General features: G+C 40.1%; 2 protein-coding genes, 1 long non-coding RNA gene and 1 other non-coding gene across 4 annotated transcripts; 3 read left to right on the forward strand and 1 right to left on the reverse strand.

Moving 5' to 3' along the window:
- Positions 1-8,200: 8,200 nt before the first annotated feature.
- LOC149982110 (uncharacterized) lies at positions 8,201-10,198 on the reverse strand. The gene is made up of 2 exons (XR_016482596.1): positions 9,959-10,198; positions 8,201-8,750 (listed from the first exon to the last, which is right to left on the reverse strand). It is a non-coding gene; the product is annotated as an uncharacterized LOC149982110 (long non-coding RNA).
- Positions 10,106-13,205, forward strand: LOC110530498 (aquaporin FA-CHIP). The gene is made up of 4 exons (XM_021613638.3): positions 10,106-10,729; positions 11,590-11,751; positions 12,016-12,096; positions 12,355-13,205. Exons 1-4 carry the CDS (start codon positions 10,367-10,369, stop codon positions 12,532-12,534), a joined length of 786 nt encoding a protein of 261 aa, XP_021469313.1. The 5' UTR covers positions 10,106-10,366; the 3' UTR covers positions 12,535-13,205.
- A 4,328-nt stretch (positions 13,206-17,533) lies between these two features.
- LOC118965654 (U7 small nuclear RNA) lies at positions 17,534-17,589 on the forward strand. The gene has a single exon (XR_005053035.1). It is a non-coding gene; the product is annotated as a U7 small nuclear RNA (small nuclear RNA).
- A 1,274-nt stretch (positions 17,590-18,863) lies between these two features.
- Positions 18,864-21,696, forward strand: LOC110530499 (aquaporin-1). Its single transcript, XM_021613639.3, has 4 exons — positions 18,864-19,273; positions 19,889-20,050; positions 20,245-20,325; positions 20,550-21,696. Exons 1-4 carry the CDS (start codon positions 18,911-18,913, stop codon positions 20,697-20,699), a joined length of 756 nt encoding a protein of 251 aa, XP_021469314.2. The 5' UTR covers positions 18,864-18,910; the 3' UTR covers positions 20,700-21,696.
- Positions 21,697-22,568: the final 872 nt, after the last annotated feature.

Below are 22,568 nucleotides of genomic sequence, written 5' to 3' on the forward strand. Positions count from 1 at the left end.
GAAAAACCAGCCGTTTCCAGCTACTATAGTAATTTACAACATTAACAATGTCTACACTATATTTCTGATCAATTTGATGTTATTTTAATGGATAGAAAATGTGCTTTTCTTTCAAAAACAATACATTTCTAAATGACCCCAAACTTTTGAACGGTAGTGTATATGTGCAAAATGCTATATATCCATTGTTTATCTGATGTGGAATGTTCGTATCCTGCATATTTGACTGTGATTGTCTCACCTAGCTATTTTTAAGATCCACTAACTGTAAGTCGCTCTGGATAAGAGCATCTGTTAAATGACTAAAATGTCAAATGTAAATCAAATTTAACTTTGTTTGTCACATTCGCCAAATACAACAAGTGTAGACCTTACCGTGAAATGCTTCCTTACAAGCCCTTAACCAACAGTGCAGTTCAACAAGAGTTAAGAAAATATTTACCAAATAAAGTAAAAAATAATAAAACACAATAACAATAACACAATAACATAACAATAACGAGGCTATTTACAGGGGTTACTGGTACCAATTCAGTGTGCGGGGGTAGAGGTTAGAGGTCATTTGTACATGTAGGTAGGAGTGAAGTGACTATGCATAGATAATAAACACCGAGTAGCAGCAGTGTACAAAACAATCTTTTACATACAGTTCTCATATTACTGTATTATTCAACAAACAAAAAAAAAACATTGATGTCACAAATGTACCATTTGTACAGTTCTTTATAAAAAATGTAGTTACATTTGGATGTGTAAAACCTAGCAGTACTACTTATTTCTCTAAGAGTGAGGCAGATATATAGCTTTTGCTAAAAAAAAACATTACTTTAAACAAATACATGTCTGTCATTAAACAACCTCATGTGCCATGAAAAAGCATATCCATCTCATTCAGAAGTTACTTAAACAACAAAAGCTTATTTACCAACATTTTTGAAAATGCATATATAGCGTTTTGGAAATAAACTCTTCAAATTGTCTCTGCTTCTAATATTGTCAAATGCCAAGACACCACCTCTGCCTCACTCAAGTCAGAATGATCACTATAAATAACCCTAAGTGGTGCTCTGTTAAATTAAGGAGAATTAGGTTGGAGCATGGCGCTCTCTATTCCATTGTAGGCAGACAAACAATCACCCCATACGGAAAAACCAAGTGACAACATGGGGATGCAAAATTTCAACGTGATAATATGAAACGCCAAAAAACACGTTTTCACATGTGGGACCTGACAGAGGGACCTGACAGAGGTGGTAACAGTAACACTACCCAGCACTCCATCCTGCATGGAGAACCTCACACACTTCATGCATAACAAAGGAGAGCTGAGATGGACCATAACTCCAGTTAGAACCGAAACTTAGAACTGAAACTTACCAGGGAAGCATGGAGTGTATGGTGCCTGGTTAATCGCAAGTAAATGTGAAATTGTATGTTTTTGCAGACAGACGAACGGATGGGCCAATACAGCAGATAGATCAGTGGAGGCTGCTGAGGGGAGGACGGCTCGCGATAATGGCTGGAATGGAGTCAATGGAATAGAGTGGCATCAACCACATGGAAACCTTGATGTGTTTGATACCATTCCACTGACTCCATTCCAGCCATTATTATGTCCTCCCCTCAGCAGCCTCCACTGAGATAGATGAATATGAAGATGGGCAGACCAATAAGACAATACCTATTTTACACTTATTTCATACTAAGACATTATGCAAAGGCAGGATAGAACAGACAGTTAATTATAGCAAACCTTTATCATTAGCCTTTTATTATTTTAAATAGTGTAGTTGTTTTTGTAATAGTGATATCAGGATCATAAAGGATCAAAAGAATGTTGGGCATCATTGAAACATAGCCTTGTATTAAATAGCATATCAGATCTTTTGGAAACTAACTTGACTGCCTCTTTGGTTAACTAATGTATATTTGTTGTGACTAAACTGCCACCAGTATTGTGAGGGGATGAAACACAGTGTATCGTTAGTATGACCTATCACATTCAGCTTTTACAGTATCAATTTATCTACATTTTGAAACAGAGCTTTCACAGCTCTAAACATTATTCTGCAGGATTTTTTGTCAGCAACTTCACATCCTCAATTGACCTCCTTTATAATCCATCACAAATGTCTCTACAAGAGCCAGCCATTGACGTGACCAAGTCAGCCTGTGCTTCTACACTCTCTCCCACTGTGGATGGTTAGGTATTGAGGCCTCTTCGGTGCCAAGTCAGACGTGGGTTCAAATATTATGTGTTTTAATTACAAAACTTTGTCTGGGCTTGGTTGAGCTTGCCTGGCACAATCAAACTAATTTAATAGTCCAAAACGTCAAAGACTCCATCAAAACATTAACATATTTGAATTAAAACAAATACCATTTGAACCCAGGTCTACTTGGGTGATCTCATCGGTGAGTATATGCTTAAACATGATAGGGTTTCGCCAAGCTGAGAGGGAGAAGTCTGTATTGTTGGAGCAGTCGTCATGGCATCAAGGACCCCAGACCAAGCCTTTCAGACACATGGGATCCCCACTCCCCACTGTAGTGATTAAGAGACAAAGAACCAAGGGCCACACATGACAATTGCGTAGGTCTAGGGCCCCAATATAAAACACCCAGCTGTGTCTGTTGTAAGACTTCCAGTCTGGAGGAGCCACACACGCCTGTAGGTATAAATCTCTAGAAAGTTCTGCTGTGTAAACACCGCCTGTCTTGAGCCAGATTGTAGTAGGGTGTGTTTATAAATGCAGCCTGGTCAAACCTTTTATTTGGCATGGCACCAAACCAACATAATTACTTTTTAAGGAAATCAATCTGGATGAAAGGAATCCCTTATGTTATATGTGAAGTCCAAAAATGGTTGGTATTTTTTGTACAATTGAGTCAGAATGTTTATGGCTGTATATAAACAGTATCAAACAGACATGATTATATTTTACAAAGCTATTTATGATGAATGCAGATTTATCTTTGCTAATAAAACTTCTGATTACATTTTTTTTTAACCTTTAGGCAAGTCAGTTAAGAACAAATTCTTATTTTCAATGATGGCCTAGGAACAGTGGGTTGAACTGCCTGTTCAGGAGCAGAACGACAGATTTGTACCTTGTCAGCTCGGGGGTTTGAACTTGCAACCTTTCGGTTACCAACACTCTAACCACTAGGCTACCCTGCCGCCCCATTGATTACATTTACAGTGGGTCCATGAGGACATAGAAAGAATAATAATATACTGTACATACAATATGAATACTGTATATCATTTAGTTTGAGCAACCTCACAAAATCAGAGGAAATCCCAAAATAAATAGCACTATAGCTCCCTAATTGCGTTCATCACATGGATGTCCGATAAGCAAAACACCATTTAAAAAGCATTAGGATTGTTAATACCTTCCTGTCCTGAACAGCCACAACAAACCCCTATAGCTAGGAGGATGTTTTGTAAACAAAATGGTAAGGGGAAACACCAGAAGGAAATCCTTTGGACATCAAATTGGTCTGTTCTGCAACACAATCTCTAAAGAAAACGCCATACCTGGCCATAGCTGCAGCAACATAGATATGGCATGGCTGGCTCATTTGAAGACTGCAAGTTCAATTAAGAGTCGCAGCTCGCAGTTTAAGGCCATCCTTTAACCCCCTAGCTCGCCCCTAGCTCATCGCAAGCCTACTAGATGGTAATATAGCACCTGCATTGCCCCTAGCGGGAAGTACGAAATTGTCATGGAAATAAAATGACACATCATGCCATAGTTTTACAATTTCAAATCTGCCTAAAAGCGCCACACATGGTCTATTTTTCCAAATAAAGAGCATTTGACTATTTACTATTTTCCAAAATATAATGTGAGTGCAGTGAATAGCACTCGTCGCATCCATTTATATTTTTCTTTCGTTTTTATTGGTCCCACCCAGGGGTGTGAATGGGTTGAACCAGGCTCTGGAAGGTTTTTTAAGTGAATTCAAGGATTTTACATTGGTGAGTTCCCTGATTTACTTTTTGTATTTTCACTGCTGGTCCAGTATATCTGGTTCCTGACAGTTACATAAGTTTCAGTACTGTCTGGGTCAGCCCAGTCAGCACCCACAGGAACCCTCATTAAGAGCTAGTCCACGATTCTAATTTGGAACCTTTGAGGGAGACTGCTGGGTTCCAGCCATCTTATTAATGTGGTATCTATTAAATACCATCCTGTTTCCTATATTGTGCACTACTGTTAATGGGCTATGTTGAAAAGTAGTGCACTCTATAGGGAATAGGGTGCTATTTCTCTATCTGTGACTTCTGTACTCTTTGTGACATGTCAGCCCATTCTGACGTGAGGTATTTTTAGAGAGGTTTCTTTCTGCTTTTGTAATCAAGAGGATCTACTCTATTCATTCAGGTCTTTGGTCTCTGTCTCCTTTTTCACACTTGGAGCTAAAGTCCTGGGAGTGTGAAGCCACTGTGAAGAATTGCCGATCTTAGTCTTAAATTGTACTCTCTAAACACCATATTTTGAAGAAAATTCGTATTTTTGCCTTGCTTTTCTGTTTGTTTTTCTATTTGTTCAACTTGTTAAAAATGAGTCTTTAAAAGAAAATGTTGTTAATGACTGGACTCTTAGTAGATCACTATCTTTGCTTTGACACAAAAACTACTAGGGTGTTGCAGGAATTTCTCTTTGAGCACCAAATGCCTCCCACCAAAATTCTATGAACCAATTAGATAGGTTTGAGCAATTAGTAAAATTAGTTCCTCCACTGTCACAAAACGTTTCATGGGTCAGTAAGTGTCTCTGTTGCCTGTCTCACAGCCCCTAACCCCTCAACATGTAGGTTCAGCCATCAACAAAAACATCTATCCCACCAGTACTCAGATTATGGTTTGACACCACTTCCCTCGACAGTAACCTTTTTGAATAAAGTCTCAAAAATAGCATCCTGGTCAGCACGGATGGTTAGGTTACTTTCAAAATGTAATTCATTACAGTTACTACCCACTGGGCGCAAACTGGTTGAATCAACGTTGTTTCAACATAGATTTCATGTCACAATACATTTACAAATTATGTCAAAAATACATTGGATTTGAAAAAAGTCATTAAAGTAAACTGTTGTTTTGAGGGTGAAATTTAAACCCACTGGATTGTCATCATGGTAACCAATTTTCAACATAAACTCAGCAAAAAAAGAAACGTCCTCCCACTGTCAACTGCGTTTATTTTCAGCAAAGTTAAGATGTGTTCATATTTGTATGAACATAACAAGATTCAACAACTGAGACATAAACGGAACAAGTTCCACAGACATGTGACTAACAGAAATTGAATAATGTGTCCCTGGACAAAGGGGTGTCAAAATCAAAAGTAACAGTCAGTATCTGGTGTGGCCACCAGCTGCATTAAGTACTGCAGTGCATCTCCTCCTCATGGACTGCACCAGATTTGCCAGTTATTTCTGTGAGATGTTACCCCACTCTTCCACCAAGGCACCTGCAAGTTCCCGGACATTTCTGGGGGGAATGGCCCTAGCCCTCACCCTCCGATCAAACAGTTCCCAGACGTAGTCAATGGGATTGAGATCCGGGCTCTTCGCTGGCCATGGCAGAACACTGACATTCCTGCCTTGCAGAAATTACGCACAGGACGAGCAGTATGGTTGGTGGCATTGTCATGCTGGAGGATCATGTCAGGATGAGCCTGCAGGAAGGGTACCACATGAGGGAGGAGGATGTCTTCTCTGTAACGCACAGCGTTGAGATTGCCTGCAATGACAACAAGCTCAGTCCGATGATGCTGTGACACACCGCCCCAGACCATGATGGACCCTCCACCTCCAAATCGATACCGCTCCGGAGTACAGGCCTCGGTGTCAACGCTCATTCCTTCGACGATAAACGCGAATCCGACCATCACCCCTGGTGAGACAAAACTGCGACTCGTCAGTGAAGAGCACTTTTTGCCAGTCCTGTCTGGTCCAGTGACGGTTAGTGCCCATAGGCGACGTTGTTGCCGGTGTTGTCTGGTGAGGACCTGCCTAACAACAGGCCTACAAGCCCTCAGTCCAGCGCCTCTCAGCCTATTGCGGACAGTCTGAGCACTGATGGAGGGATTGTGCATTCCTGGTGTAACTCGGGCAGTTGTTGTTGCCATCCTGTACCTGTGCCGCGGGTGTGATGTTGGGATATACCAATCCTATGCAGTTGTTACACGTGGTCTGCCACTGCGAGGACAATCAGCTGTCTGTCCTGTCTCCCTGTAGCGCTGTCTTATGCGTCTCACAGTACAGACATTACAATTTATTGCCCTGGCCACATCTGCAGTCCTCATGCCTCCTTGCAGCATTCCTAAGGCATGTTCACACAGATGAGCAGGGACTCTGGGCATCTTTCTTTTGGTGTTTTTCAGAGTCAGTAGAAAGGCCTCTTTAGTGGCCTAAGTTTTCATAACTGTGGCCTTAATTGCCTACCGTCTGTAAGCTGTTCCACAGGTGCATGTTCATTATGGTTCATTGAACAAACATGGGAAACAGTGTTTAAACCCTTTAAAATTAAGATATGTGAAGTTATTTGGATGTTTACAAATTATCTTTGAAAGACAGGGTCCTGAAAAGGGGACATTTCTTTTTTTGTTGATTTTATTTTATACAAGGTTTGTCTACGTTGGATTTGTACCTTTGAAACCATGTCAGATCGTCAATGTTATATTCGATATTAAAAACAAACAAACGATAGGATGGGCAGCACCTCCTACTGGAGAGTTGCTCTGTCTACAGCTATCCATTTTGTCTCTCATCCAGTTTTTATCAAGCCCTGCTTTGAAATTTGCCAATGACTACCAATATGCTCTCTTGAGAATGATTATTTCAGAGATCTGTTAATATCTAAATAGATTAGTTTTGGTTTAGATGGAGATGTGAATCCAACATTTCAATCATTAATTTGTAGACAAACTGGATATTGAATGTCTATATCAACATCAAAATTTGAAGGAGATGTATCTTCTGCTTGGGTCGTTCAATCTGTGCCACTGACTTAGTCTGGCTTTAATTCTAGTTTGTCTACAAATTAGTAAATTATACTGTAAATTTGATTCCTGTCTCCATCTCAACCAGAAATAAAGAATAGGATTAAGCCAGTGGCTCAGATTAAACTATTTAAGCATTAGATACGCTATCTCCTTTAAAAATAATTCAATGTTACTTTTGTAATACAGTAAATAGCCTAAAGTTAAGGCCATTTTACAAACTAATGTAATAGTATTTATTCAACCTTCAAATGAGTAAGACGGGTTACTGTTGCTAAATGTCTTATGTAATCATATAAAATGTGCATGTTCAAGATAGCATGCAAGGTCACAGGTCTGTGGAGATCTTCACAATTGCTATAATAATCTGTGCAGAATCTTGAACAGCATTGATCACTTGCACTATGTACTTTTAATGTAATCTCATCTGCAATTCAGGTCATTTAGTTGTGCTATTAGAAGACGCACAGTGATAACACATTAAGTGGTTGTATAAATAAATACAAATCTGAAGTTGTTTCCCATTTGAAATGTGTTGTGCTTTTAAATGGTTGAAAGCGCAGTGATAACATATTTAGATGACAAACCAAAAATTAGACATTGTTTTTCCATTGGAATTTGGTTGTGCTTTTAGATGACTGAAAGCACAGTGATAACACATTGTGAATTCAACAAACTTCTCGTTTTTTTTTAAGTGGGTGAATAAAGATAAAAAATGTAATTGATCAACATTTCAACCAAATATTACCAAAATGTTCACGTTGAAATGACATGGTGGACCCAGTCGGTAGTTACCTGTCCAAAATTGTAATCAGTAACGGAACTTTTGGATTAGCCAAACTCAGAAAAATGGAATCTGATTTACGTTCAGTACATTTTGGATTACTTTCCCTTTAAGATGCATTAGAAGAAGAAAAAAAAGATCCATCAGACATTTGGTGTGTCATCATAGTTATCTCTGAAAACGGAAAGATGGCCTGAACTTAGTCACTGCCACTAGCCGGCTACCTCCCAGTTACTCATCTCTGCACCTTAGAGGCTTCTGCCCTATGCACATGCAGTGCCTTGCGAAAGTATTCGGCCCCCTTGAACTTTGCGACCTTTTGCCACAATTCAGGCTTCAAACATAAAGATATAAAACTGTATTTTTTTGTGAAGAATCAACAACAAGTGGGACACAATCATGAAGTGGAACGACATTTATTGGATATTTCAAACTTTTTTAACAAATCAAAAACTGAAAAATTGGGCGTGCAAAATTATTCAGCCCCCTTAAGTTAATACTTTGTAGCGCCACCTTTTGCTGCGATTACAGCTGTAAGTCGCTTGGGGTGTGTCTCTATCAGTTTTGCACATCGAGAGACTGACATTTTTTCCCATTCCTCCTTGCAAAACAGCTCGAGCTCAGTGAGGTTGGATGGAGAGCATTTGTGAACAGCAGTTTTCAGTTCTTTCCACAGATTCTCGATTGGATTCAGGTCTGGACTTTGACTTGGCCATTCTAACACCTGGATATGTTTATTTTTGAACCATTCCATTGTAGATTTTGCTTTATGTTTTGGATCATTGTCTTGTTGGAAGACAAATCTCCGTCCCAGTCTCAGGTCTTTTGCAGACTCCATCAGGTTTTCTTCCAGAATGGTCCTGTATTTGGCTCCATCCATCTTCCCATCAATATGAACCATCTTCCCTGTCCCTGCTGAAGAAAAGGGGGCCGAATACTTTCGCAAGGCACTGTAGACATGGAACACTGGTCACTTTAATAATGTTTACATACAGTTTTACCCATTTCATATGTATAAACTGTATTCTAGTCAAGGCCATCCTATTCAACTATTGCTGTACATACACTATTCTATCCACATATTTTTCAGATATACTATATATTCTATCCATATATTGTCCATAATGTTTATACATCCCATCACACATACAGTGCATTCGGAAAGTATTCAGACCCCTTGACTTTTTCCACATTTTGTTGTGTTACAGCCTTATTCTAAATTGGATTAAGTAAAAACATGTCCTCATCAATCTACACACAATGCCCCATAATGACAAAGCAAATGTTTGCACATTTAATACAAATAATAAACCAATAACAAATAAAAAACAGTATTCTGGGGAATAAGGATTGACTGACCTTCATGTCTTAAAGTGATGATGGACTGTCATTTCTCTTTGCTTATTTGAGTTGTTATTGCAATAATATGGATATTTAATAATAATAATATTTACCAAATAGGGATATATTCTGTATACCACCCCTACCTTGTCACAACACAATTGATTGGCTCAAGCCCATTAAGAAGGAAAGAAATTCCACAGCAAACTTTTAACATGGCACATCTGTTAATTGAAATACATTCCAGGTGACTACCTCATGAAGCTGGTTGAGAGAATGCCAAGAGTGTGCAAAGCTGTCATCAAGGCAGCGGGTGGCTACTTTGAAGAATCTAAAATAAAATGTTGATTTGTTTGGGGGGGGGGGGTATTTAATTGTTCTGATGTCTTCACTATTCTACGATGTAGAAATTAAAGAAAAACCCGTGTTCAGTGTGTGTGTATGTGTATATATAGATTTTATTGCTCATAGATTTCTATCAAATCATGTTGAATAGCATTTATCCAGATGGATTCCCAATGTATGTATTCCCTGAATCTCTCTTTTTTTCCCACTATGGGAACAAACTCACGTGCATGTCTTTAGAGTGCCATGTTAGGGACAGACTCTGTCCTCTTTGGAGGCTTTGCTGTGACCCAGTCACTGCTGAGTTAATGTGGAAATTCAATTATTGATGCTATTCACTGGTATAGAGACATCTTAACAGGTAAACATATCGAAGAAGCGCACACTATAATATTTGAAGATGGGACTTGGAAATATGTTCCAACAACACCATAGTTAGAAATCCCAAGCAACAAACCTTGTGGACACTCACCTTATACTGTAGTCATAAAGTCCTGCTACTGTAGATGTCTTTATGAATGGAGAAACAAAGTGCCTCCGAGTACAACTTCCCCTCTGTCCTACTACAGCCTGTTCTACACCACTACTTCTGAAAGTCCAGAGGGAGAAAAAAAGAAGTAAGTGCAGGGAGTATGGGAAACGAGAGGGATGGGAGGGAGGAAAAGAGGGAGAGGGAGACCAGTAAAAGAGTGAGGGAAAGGGGGGCGAAGAAGAAAAAAAGCCGTTTGGATTTCTCCCTTCCCTTTCACTTTTTAGAACCCGCCTCCCATCATTATCAGCAGCCTTATAAATGCAGCCTGTTGATGTTGTTTGGGAGTTCCACTGACACCACTCTACATTATCTCAGATAAGACCACCATACGTCCAGGCTGCAGCCAAGATGAGAGAGTTCAAGAGCAAGGCATTCTGGAGGGCTGTACTAGCCGAGCTTGTTGGGATGACCATGTTCATATTTCTCAGCATCTCAGCTGCTATTGGGAACTCAAACAACACCGCTCCTGACCAGGAGGTGAAGGTTTCTCTGACCTTTGGTCTGGCCATCGCCACTCTGGCCCAGAGTTTGGGCCACATCAGTGGAGCCCACCTGAACCCAGCTGTGACACTGGGCATGCTGGCCAGCTGCCAGATCAGCGTGTTCAAGGGGATGATGTACATAGTGGCTCAGATGCTGGGCTCTGCTCTGGCCAGTGCTATTGTCTACGGAACCCGGCCAGAGGCAAATACTGCACTGGGGGTCAATGCTGTGAGTGGCTCATTTTGGCTAATTTGTTTCAGAATGCAAATTTGAATATATATGGTTAATGTGTGTCCTTTTCAATTAGAAATGTTGGCTTTCAATTCCATTTTATGGGAAGTGTTTGAACTTTGTGTGCAATTTCTTGATAAATGTATATTGCATCTCATAGTTGTTGGCAAACAGTAATGAATGTGAACCTGCATGCACTGCATTGATAAAATAGTTGATTGAACTTAGTTTAATTTAGTTCGACTCAATGATTTTTGAAGGGACTCAAATGGGATGTCATTCATGTTTGATTAGAGTGAGCTTGAATGCCCCGGCTGCAAACTATTGACTAACAGAATAATGTCATGTTTTTTTATGACCACACTAACTCATATTAAGCATAGGTGCTTCTGCTGTTCTCTAGTGAATATAGGATGTACAGCTGCATGGTAGTTACTTTCCCATGCCATAAAAAACCCTCACATGCCTCCTATGGACACCAAGTTATATTGTCTTTTAAGCTGTTGATACAGAGGATCATCACATCTATTGCCATTAACGGAATTCTAAATGAAAGTTTGTAAGAATATGATCAATTATCAACGTCTTTCAATCATTTACAATTTCAATGAATGAATAAACTAAGACTTGCTCAGACTTTGACAAATTATAGTTAGACTATCAGCCTGCTGAAAGTTTACATTACATTTCAAATTCGATTTTTTTCTCCTCACCCTGCACTTCACAAGGGAAGCCTTTGCTTTGCCAGCTATTTAGAATAGCACATAGTAGTTGAGAAAAACATCCATCACGCTGATGCACACTGACAAATTGTTTTTGTTTGTTTCCCCCTCTGCCCCCCTCCTTCCCCCTCATAGCTAAATGGTGTCAGTGCCAGCCAAGGCGTTGGCATCGAGCTCCTGGCTACCTTCCAGCTGGTCCTGTGTGTCATAGCAGTAACTGATAAAAGGCGGCGTGATATCACCGGCTCTGCCCCCCTGGCCATCGGGCTCTCTGTCGCTCTGGGACACTTGGCAGCCGTAAGTTACTTATAGTAGTTTGTCAACAAGGTATCTCCTCTGACACATGCATCCAATTAACAAAACATGGATTTTGAATGTGTTATTGTGACAAATCACCATTGAATTAAAGCTTCATTTTACTCAGTGCAAATGTTAACTGTTGAATTTACCCCTCAGACCCTAGGCCTAATCCTATAACCATAAACTATTTATATTGATTTTACAACAGATTGTCTCATCCCTCATTTTGTCCTAAGATATTTATCTTGTTGTTGTGAACAGATCAGCTACACAGGCTGTGGTATCAACCCGGCCCGATCCTTTGGACCAGCTTTGATCATGAATGATTATACAAATCACTGGGTAAGTGGATATGGTGTGTTTGCAGGCACGTGTTTGCAGATTCCTTGCATTTAGTGTGACATCAATTCCATGACTAGTAAATTCAATAAACTTCTAAAATGATTACCAAAGCTGAGCTACTTTCAATAAAGTGGTTACTGAGTGACAGCGTCTCTATTGTTTTATTGTAAAAAAGCAAAGTTAAAGTTAACCCTGTAATATTTGTCTTCAATCTGCTCTTCCATTGATTCAATGATTGACTTCTTTGCACCATGGCAGGTGTACTGGGTGGGGCCAATGACTGGAGGTGTGGCAGCTGCTCTGGTCTATGACTTCCTCCTGTACCCCAAATCTGAGGACTTCCCTGAACGTATGAAGGTCCTTGTTAGTGGCCCGGTGGGAGACTATAATGTTAATGGTGAGGAGTCTGCAGCTGTGGAAATGTCATCAACAAAGTAGTGTTGTCATAGCAACACCATATAGTGTATAGGACTTTAGATTGTCTACCTACAGTACAGTCTACCTACAGTCTACCTACTCCTGTAAAGCATTGACATTTCCTTTAGAATGGCAGCAGTTGAATTGTTATTTCAAAATAATGATAAAGAATTTCAAATAAGAGGGGTATTTTTATTTTGTTGTGAAGTGTTAGGCCTGTTTCATTGAAAATCACACTACTGAACTGCCGATTTAGTAGACAAATTGTCACTTGACTATCACAGGAGGTTGGTGGCACCTTAATTGGGGAGGACAGGCTCGTGGTAATGGCTGGACCGAAATGAGTGGAATGGTATCAAATACATCAAACGAATGGTTTCCATGTGTTTGATACCATACCATTTTCTCTTTTCCGGCCATTATTATGAGTCAACCTCCCCTCCGCAGCAGCCTCTACTGTTGAGTATTCACTTCAATTTCTAAACGTCTTTAACAAGAGTTGTTGGAACATCTTGCTCTTTGTTCAAATATTTCCCATATCAGTATTCTATATAGAGCTATTTGTTTTTGTATATTTTCTATGTACCTGTTTATGGAATAACTTTTTATTTCTTGATGTATATGTATTTCTGTGTGCACTCTTGAATTGTATTTCACTTTTGTACGTAAATAAAACACCAGATGTTAACAGATGTTTACTTTGGCAATATCCAGTCTCCACATCCAAACAGTACCCTTTTAATTTTTGGACTTAATTTTTGGACTTCAAAGCCAAACACTTTGGGGGCTCCCGAGTGGCGCAGCGGTCTAAGGCATTCCATCTCAGTGCTAGAGGTGTCACTACAGACCCTGGTTTGATTCCAGGCTGTATCACAACCAGCCATGTTTGGGCATCCCGTAGGGCGGCGCACAATTAGCCCAGTGTCATCCAGGTTAGCGTTTCGCTGGGGTAGAGGCTGTCATTGTAAATAAGAATTTGTTCTTAACTGACTTACAAAGTTAATTAAAAATGTGGCTAACACAATCTATTTCAGTTTATCTCAGAAGGTGGGGAGAGGGTAGCCTAGTGGTTAGAGTGGTGGACTTGTAACTGAAATGGTTGCAAGTTCAAATCCCTGAGCTGACATTTCCTTATCTAGAATTGCTGTTAACAGGCCAGGTTTTTTTCCACTGTGTGCTTGAGCCAGTAAGTTTACAGAAAAAATATGAGTAACTTTTAACACACCCCAGTCTTATCTGCATTTTATGTGGTTACAAAAAGAAAAAGCAGGGAGTATTAGAGGCAATATGTGATTCAAAACACGATTAGAAACAAAAAGTAAAGTTTTTTGTTCCAGTTTTCTTCTTTGGGTAGGATGAACCGTAAATCAGAGGTGTGGGCATGACTGGTTTCTCATTCTGACCAACCTTTCTGATATGTCTGTTGTATGAAGTGAAGGATTAGGTTAGTTGTTATTGTCATGATTCAACAACCACATTTCCCTACACAGATTCACATCAATCAGTTTGACTTACTCAAAATAGAGTGAATAATTCAGAGTGAACAAAAACCATCTGATTTGTTGTAGGCTACAGAGTTCCCCATTCGTAATATCTGAGTCCCATAGTGACCAAAGCACAAATGTGTTGGTGGCTAGAGAGAGAATATAGTTGATCTTAGATTATGGGAATTCATGCAAATTAATCACCACAACATGGTGTATTAACAGAAACCATTTTCTATGCATGTAATTATCTTTAATTGAACATTTATCAAAATGTAACAAAATAGATTGATTGCCCTGATCATGATAAATGTATTTCATAGGCACAGCAGATACATCAATTGACCTGCATTCCCATTTCAATTGGCTTGCTCCTCAATAGAAGGGGCCTATTAATTTGGGTTGAACATTCAGACCCTTGCAGCTAGAATGTAATTGTATAGAATGAATGGACACAACCCTCCATGGATAAGCATGTCCTTTCCATGCAACACTTTTCTATCTGCAACAATAGAGGAATGTTTCAGAAGGAAAACGAAAGAAAAGAGGGGGGGGAAATGTGATGTCTGTAGTCAATGCAATGGCCCTGTTCAAATCCTTTAAAAGTGCATCCTGCCTTCCGAGTGGCGCAGCGGTCTAAGGCACTGCATTGCAGTGCTAGAGGTGTCACTACAGACCAGGGTTTGAATCGGCCGCAACCGGGAGATCCATAAGGCAGCGCACATTTGGCCCAGTGTCGTCCGGGTTAGGGGAGTGTTTGACTGGCCGGGAAGTCCTTGTCCCATCGCACTCTAGCTACTCCTGTGGCGGGCCGGGCACATGCACGCTTACTTCGGTCGCCAGTTGTACAGTGTTTCCTCCGACACATCGGTGTGCTAGCTTCCAGGTTAAGCAGGCAGTGCGACTTGGCAGGACCGTGTTTAGGTGAATGCATGGCCCTCGACCTTCGCCTCTTCTGAGTCCGTATGGGAGTTGTAGAGATGGGAGAAGACTAACTACCAATTAGGGAGAAAAAGAGGTAAAAATAAAGTACATCCTTCATTCCTAATTTCAGTCATTAGAAATGACTGGACAGGTGAAAGCAATGTGCTGGAGCCGTTGTATTCACTTGCCCAAACATGTCATGTCTAATCAGTGATTACTTCAAATGGAGAAAATAAATATTCATTCTAACAGGCCTACTTAGGGCTCTATTCAATCCGCATCGCGGAAGTTCAGTTTTACAGCGTGATTGAAATTTAAAGGCAATGTTCCTGCTTTAGCGGAGACTGCATTCACGGTAAACGCTGTATACGTTGGCTCAATCGCAAATTGCCTTTACATTACTATTGCGGAATCTGTAACACTTCAGCTTTACAGATTGAATATATCCCCTATTGTGACATGGCTCTCAGCTGATTCAATCAAACCAGACAGTTGAAAAAGCATACCTGATTCAAGCCAAACTAATTACTCAAAATTAACTTTTGGGTAAGGTGCTAGTTGCGAGACTAAACCGTGTGAGGGTGTATGATACAAACTTGGCATAACAGCTTCATTTGTGCTCCATAATACCATTGACCTAGCGCCTATGCCAAGTTTATACTTGTTTTAAATTGAACTAGCAAAACCATGGTGGCAGCTCCCACATAAAGACTATAGTTTTACTATAGAATACTGCAGTATTATCCACAGACACAAAAAAACACTGTAGTAAATACTACAGAAATGTCTGCAAAAACAACACAGTAAAAGCTACAGTATTTTATTTGCATATACCCTGCCCATTCCCCTCCCCCATATCCCAATTTGTGCCACCAATAAGTATATACAGTGCCTTGCGAAAGTATTCGGCCCCCTTGAACTTTGCGACCTTTTGCCACATTTCAGGCTTCAAACATAAAGATATAAAACTGTATTTTTTTGTGAAGAATCAACAACAAGTGGGACACAATCATGAAGTGGAACGACATTTATTGGATATTTCAAACTTTTTTAACAAATCAAAAACTGAAAAATTGGGCGTGCAAAATTATTCAGCCCCTTTACTTTCAGTGCAGCAAACTCTCTCCAGAAGTTCAGTGAGGATCTCTGAATGATCCAATGTTGACCTAAATGACTAATGATGATAAATACAATCCACCTGTGTGTAATCAAGTCTCCGTATAAATGCACCTGCACTGTGATAGTCTCAGAGGTCCGTTAAAAGCGCAGAGAGCATCATGAAGAACAAGGAACACACCAGGCAGGTCCGAGATACTGTTGTGAAGAATTTTAAAGCCGGATTTGGATACAAAAAGATTTCCCAAGCTTTAAACATCCCAAGGAGCACTGTGCAAGCGATAATATTGAAATGGAAGGAGTATCAGACCACTGCAAATCTACCAAGACCTGGCCGTCCCTCTAAACTTTCAGCTCATACAAGGAGAAGACTGATCAGAGATGCAGCCAAGAGGCCCATGATCACTCTGGATGAACTGCAGAGATCTACAGCTGAGGTGGGAGACTCTGTCCATAAGACAACAATCAGTCGTATATTGCACAAATCTGGCCTTTATGGAAGAGTGGCAAGAAGAAAGCCATTTCTTAAAGATATCAATAAAAAGTGTCGTTTAAAGTTTTCCACAAGCCACCTGGGAGACACACCAAACATGTGGAAGAAGGTGCTCTGGTCAGATGAAACCAAAATTGAACTTTTTGGCAACAATGCAAAACGTTATGTTTGGCGTAAAAGCAACACAGCTGAACACACCATCCCCACTGTCAAACATGGTGGTGGCAGCATCATGGTTTGGGCCTGCTTTTCTTCAGCAGGGACAGGGAAGATGGTTAAAATTGATGGGAAGATGGATGGAGCCAAATACAGGACCATTCTGGAAGAAAACCTGATGGAGTCTGCAAAAGACCTGAGACTGGGACGGAGATTTGTCTTCCAACAAGACAATGATCCAAAACATAAAGCAAAATCTACAATGGAATGGTTCAAAAATAAACATATCCAGGTGTTAGAATGGCCAAGTCAAAGTCCAGACCTGAATCCAATCGAGAATCTGTGGAAAGAACTGAAAACTGCTGTTCACAAATGCTCTCCATCCAACCTCACTGAGCTCGAGCTGTTTTGCAAGGAGGAATGGGAAAAAATGTCAGTCTCTCGATGTGCAAAACTGATAGAAACATACCCCAAGCGACTTACAGCTGTAATCGCAGCAAAAGGTGGCGCTACAAAGTATTAACTTAAGGGGGCTGAATAATTTTGCACGCCCAATTTTTCAGTTTTTGATTTGTTAAAAACGTTTGAAATATCCAATAAATGTTGTTCCACTTCATGATTGTGTCCCACTTGTTGTTGATTCTTCACAAAAAAATACAGTTTTATATCTTTATGTTTGAAGCCTGAAATGTGGCAAAAGGTCGCAAAGTTCAAGGGGGGCGAATACTTTCGCAAGGCACAGTACATATGTTGTGTTATCTACAGATTATAGAAAAGAGCAGAAGTGCTGAAATCTCTGTTCAGATACTCGTCCAACAAACCAACGCCTACCTACCTACGGTCTATGGAACATTTGCTCTTTTAGTATTTATCCAGTAGGTTTTCTCAAGGAGAAACTCCCAGTAATAGACACCAAAAATGGATATATCACATTATCTGGTGTACAATCTTAAACTAACCTGAACCCAGCTTGTCAGCTGCCAGTTCTGTGTCGTCAGTAGCCTACCATGAGTTGATCCAAAAATAATTTACATTATACACAAGTTAACTTGGGATTTAAATGCAAACAGAATTTCAAAGTTAATGGTGTCCTTTGTAGCATATGCCGCTCCAGCTCAGGTCACTGTACAGAAGTTGCAATACAAGATTTAGATTTATAATGTCCTCGAAATGTGTTAGACATCTATTGAATCAAGAGCGGCACTTTCCTCAAACAGCTCTATGCATTGAGTTAATGTGTTTTCTTCTGATTTCAGCCTTTAACATAAGCTCTCCCTTCCTGGCAGCGATTGTTGGAGCTGAAAGAAGCAGAGCCGCCTTATCTTTCAACTCCCTCTGCTTAAATACATCCTCTGAATGATCGTAATTCTATTGTATTTTCAGACAGTTATGCGGGGCGAGATTAACCAAATGCTTTCCTGTTCTCTTCTCTTGTAGTTGAATGGAATCAAGGATTTGGCATAGAATTTATTCTCACCCTCCAGCTTGTGTGTCATAGCAACCACTGATAGGTGGAGTGATGTCGGAGGTTCTGATGTCCTGCGCCCTTGGCGATCAGGCCCTCAGTAGGTCTTGGAGTAAATCAAAGCCATTATATTGTTTTAATCTACCCTGGAAACGATTCATGACTTGTAGTGCAGTGGTATAACACATTAATTGGATAATTTACCTCACTAGTCTCAACGCCAGCTGTAAGACACCTGGGTCATGATCAGTAGGGCACACCGTAGAAAAATGTTTTCAGACATTACATTTAAAAAAAATACTAGACGTATAAGATACCATTTTGTATTTGTCTGTGATGACTTATACACCCTGCAGCATGTTTGACTTCTTGTCAGAAATAAAGCATGGAAATCGATTTAAATGTCCTGTTTTCAACTTTAACAACCTTTTTCATTCTAAATTTAACATAGATATTTGACAAATGTAAATCATTTGAATTGCAAAGAATGTGTTTTAAGAGTTCCTGTATAGTAATGTTTCTCAGTCACTTTTCAGTGCAACAATTTCTGTTTAGAACTGATACATATTTTATGGGGTGACTGAGAAAAAGGGGTGAAAACCTGAAGTCTCTTGTTAGCGGTATTTCCTGCTACTTTGAATGTCAGTCTCCTCCTACTTTCACTAGGGATCTACAGTAACACTACAGTATAAATGCTGCTTGGCTTGCATTGTTAGTAACACTGAAGACACAACACAAACGCCACCCAACACCACAGTGATGGGAGAACTCAGAAATTGGGCGTTTTGGCGGGCTGTTCTAGCAGAGCTGATTGGTATGATCCTCTTCATATTCATCGGTATATCTTCTGCTATCGGGAATAAAAATAACTCCATGCCTGACCAGGAGGTTAAAGTAGCGTTAGCCTTTGGTCTGGCCATCGCCACGCTGGCCCAGAGTTTGGGCCACATCAGTGGAGCCCACCTGAACCCAGCCATCACCCTAGGTCTGCTGGTCAGCGGCCAGATCAGTGTGTTCAAGGCAGTGTTCTACATCCTGGCTCAGATGCTGGGAGCTGTAGTAGCTAGTGCCATAGTGTATGGAGTCAAGCCGACAAACATTGATGCACTGGGAGTTAATCACGTGAGTGAATATCACTTTTGACTGTTTTCAGATTATTGGCTAATATGGGGAGATTTCAAACAAAAAACAAGGAAGTCACACACCACTGTTTTAGGAGAAAGCTGAGTGCTGGGTCTGGATATTTTTTATCACTTTCGAATTTATAGACAGCGCTATAGATGCAAGGACTGACCATCCATGTTAACACAATTTAAGTTTTAACCATGTTTTGAGGCTATACATTGTTTGTTTACAATTACATGGTAAAAAAAAGGAGCTAAATAAAATTATTTGGGGTTCTGATGGAATAAGTTATATTCTTCAAGAATCAATGGATATATACTGTATCATTAATTTAAAAGTCAAAAAATGTATGTAAAATGTATGTACCAATTGCAGATTGCCACTAAGTATTAAAATGCTGAAAATATACATTGGAATGAATTCATTTTAAATGGAATTGATTCCGACATGTTGAAGACTTTTGTGAAAATTGTAATCTAAAGTAAGCTTAAACTCATCTACTTTAAATCAGACTGACTTAATCAACGCTTGAGCCGTCATGCATCTCAGATCTCATCTCAGATGCCACCTAATGTTTCACAAGCTCATCATATCCTCTCCGGTCTTCTCCAGCTGAATGAAATAAGTGTAGGACAAGGGTTTGTCATCGAGCTCCTGACCACCTTCCAGCTGGTCCTATGTGTCATAGCAGTGACTGATAAAAGGCGTGGGGATGTCACCGGTTCTGCCCCTCTAGCCATCGGGCTCTCTGTTGGCCTGGGACATCTTGCAGCAGTAAGTGAATAATGCTACCCAAACGTGTGCTGATAAAAATGTTTTCAGCTTTACACTGTAGATCTACAGTAGATTATAGTCTTGCTATAAACAAACTTCAGGAAAATCCATAATCTCCAGTGTAAGTGCAATATAGCGGTACAGTATAACATAAACATGCCATAAATGCTATGGTTAATCGTTTCTATCCTCAGATCAGTTTCACTGGATGTGGCATTAATCCTGCTCGCTCATTTGGGCCAGCTGTAATCTCCGAATACTTTGGTGACCATTGGGTAATCTTTCACCTTTTTCACCCTAATGTTTGTGTTGTCGTCAAAACTATCATATCATATTAATGATAGCTTCTTGTCTATCAACTGCACCTCTATCACTTTTGTATTATTATCTAACTTTTAGTTATCCAGGTTGATCTCAAAAAAATAGACCTGTTCCACAGCAGCTCTTGGTTAAGCACAGATACTGAATTGTTGGCACCATTTCTGCTCCTGTACTCCAGGTGTACTGGCTGGGGCCGATGTGTGGAGGTGTAGCAGCAGCCCTTATCTATGACTTCCTCCTGTATCCTAGAAGTGATGACTTCAGTCAGCGGTGGAGTGTTCTGGTCAGTGGGCCAGACAGGGACAATGATGCCCCAAATTGTGCTTAAAGGCCTTGTTTCTGCAGTCTCTGCCAGCCGCTGAAAGATCCATATGTAGAATTAATTTAAACTGTCAGTTTGATTTATGCAGTTATCTAACTTTTATTATTGCTGTTACAGACATTGTGTTTCTGTTCGTCCTGTGTTGAAGGTTGAAACATTTGTACACCTAGGGGACAGTTCAAAATGTACTGTAAAAACAAAATGCGCACCCTCCCCCTTATAGAATTAACAAGAAATGATGTTTTACGACCACAAATAACTGTAGTGAGCCTGTGTTGTTTAACGTAGATATCGACTTTGCCACTTCAGCATGGTTTTGTGGTACAGTCAATGCCACGCAAGGCTACGGGCCAGAAGGTTGAGGATTTGCTGACCACCACTGACGAGCTAACTCTCCCTGCCTTTCATTAGAACTACACTACGATCAGAGCCGGCTGCAGACACTGATCATCCAGGTGGAAATGTAATATTTAATATTTTGATACTATATATATAATTATACAAATTAAATGCAACAAATATATGCAACGCCACAATTTGCACAGTTTGAATGCCGGAATTATGTAGCCTACAGGAGACTTTTGAAGTAGCCTAATCATTAAAACATTGTAACTGGTTGTGTTGATGCCACACATAAAAGGTAATGCATTTTAAAAGTGAAATTAACTATATTTAGGCTATAGGTTATTGAAGCGTTAAGCTCTAGGTGCGGCACAGCAGAGTTGTCAAGCTTTCCTGAATAACTGGGCCTGCTGGAAGCCTACTGTATGTGGCCACATTATTATAGGACGACTTGGGAGAATGAGGATCCGCAACAAACAGCGCATCTCAGTGTCAGGATTTAAAATACAGCCAAACAGCCAAATACTATTTTGGACCGCCCCAGTTAATATCGAACTGCCCCTACGGTATTTACATTTTCTTTGTTTTAGTGTTTGCTTTGTGGAAATAAAGTATTTTTTGTATTTAAAGAATAAACTGTTTCAGTCAAGTTTGAACACCATTCAATGTTTTTTCTTTATTTTCACTAATAGTGTAGACATCAAAACTATGAAATAACACATATGGAATCATGTAGTAACCAAAAAAGTGTTAAACAAATCCAAATATATTTTAGATTCTTCAAAGTAGCCACCCTTTGCAGGTTACAGGTTTGCACACTCTTGGCATTCTCTCAACCAGTTTCACCTGGAATGCTTTTCCAAAAGTCTTGAAGGAGTTTCCACATATGCTGAGCACTTGTTGGCTGCTTTTCCTTCCAACTCATCCCAAACCATCTCAATTGGGTTGAGGTCAGGAGATTGTGGAGGCCAGGTCATCTGATGTAGCTCTCCATCACTCTCCTTCTCGGTTAAATAGCACTTACACAGCCTGGAGGTGAGTTGGGTCATTGTCCTGCTGAAAAACAAATGAAAGTCCCACTAAGCATAAACCAGATAGAATGGCGTATTGCTGAAGAATGCTGTGGTAGCCATGTTGGTTAAGTGTTCTTTGAATTCTAAATAAATCCCTGACAGTGTCACCAGCGTAGCACCCCCCACATCATCACACCACCTCCATGCTTCACGGTGGTAACCACACATGTGGAGATCATCCCTTCACCTACTCTGCATCTCACAAAGACACGGCAGTTGTCACAAAAATCTCAAATTTGGACTCATCAGACCAAAGGACAGATTTCCACCAGTCTAATTCCGACAAGCAAGCAAGTCTCTTATTATTATTGGTGTTCTTTAGTAGTGGTTTCTTTGCAGCAATTTGACCATGAAGGCCTGATTCACTCAGTCTCCTCTGAACAGTTGATGTTGAGATGTGTATGTTACTTGAACCCTGAAGCATTTATTTGGGCTGCAATTTCTGAGGCTGGTAACTCTA

This window comes from Oncorhynchus mykiss, chromosome 8 (assembly GCF_057628025.1).
Source record: "Oncorhynchus mykiss isolate SJ-2025 chromosome 8, ASM5762802v1, whole genome shotgun sequence".
Classification (NCBI taxonomy): Eukaryota; Metazoa; Chordata; class Actinopteri; order Salmoniformes; family Salmonidae; genus Oncorhynchus; species Oncorhynchus mykiss.

What these genes read in the sequence shown, in the direction of transcription:
- LOC110530499 (XM_021613639.3), top strand. Translation starts at nt 18,911, where the DNA reads ATGGGAGAACTCAGAAATTGGGCGTTTTGGCGGGCTGTTCTAGCAGAG. An exon ending in ATGCACTGGGAGTTAATCAC is followed by an intron (nt 19,274 to 19,888) that starts GTGAGTGAATAT and finishes GGTCTTCTCCAG; the next exon opens with CTGAATGAAATAAGTGTAGG. An exon ending in AATACTTTGGTGACCATTGG is followed by an intron (nt 20,326 to 20,549) that starts GTAATCTTTCAC and finishes CCTGTACTCCAG; the next exon opens with GTGTACTGGCTGGGGCCGAT.
- LOC110530498 (XM_021613638.3), top strand. Translation starts at nt 10,367, where the DNA reads ATGAGAGAGTTCAAGAGCAAGGCATTCTGGAGGGCTGTACTAGCCGAG. An exon ending in CTGCACTGGGGGTCAATGCT is followed by an intron (nt 10,730 to 11,589) that starts GTGAGTGGCTCA and finishes TCCCCCTCATAG; the next exon opens with CTAAATGGTGTCAGTGCCAG. An exon ending in ATGATTATACAAATCACTGG is followed by an intron (nt 12,097 to 12,354) that starts GTAAGTGGATAT and finishes GCACCATGGCAG; the next exon opens with GTGTACTGGGTGGGGCCAAT.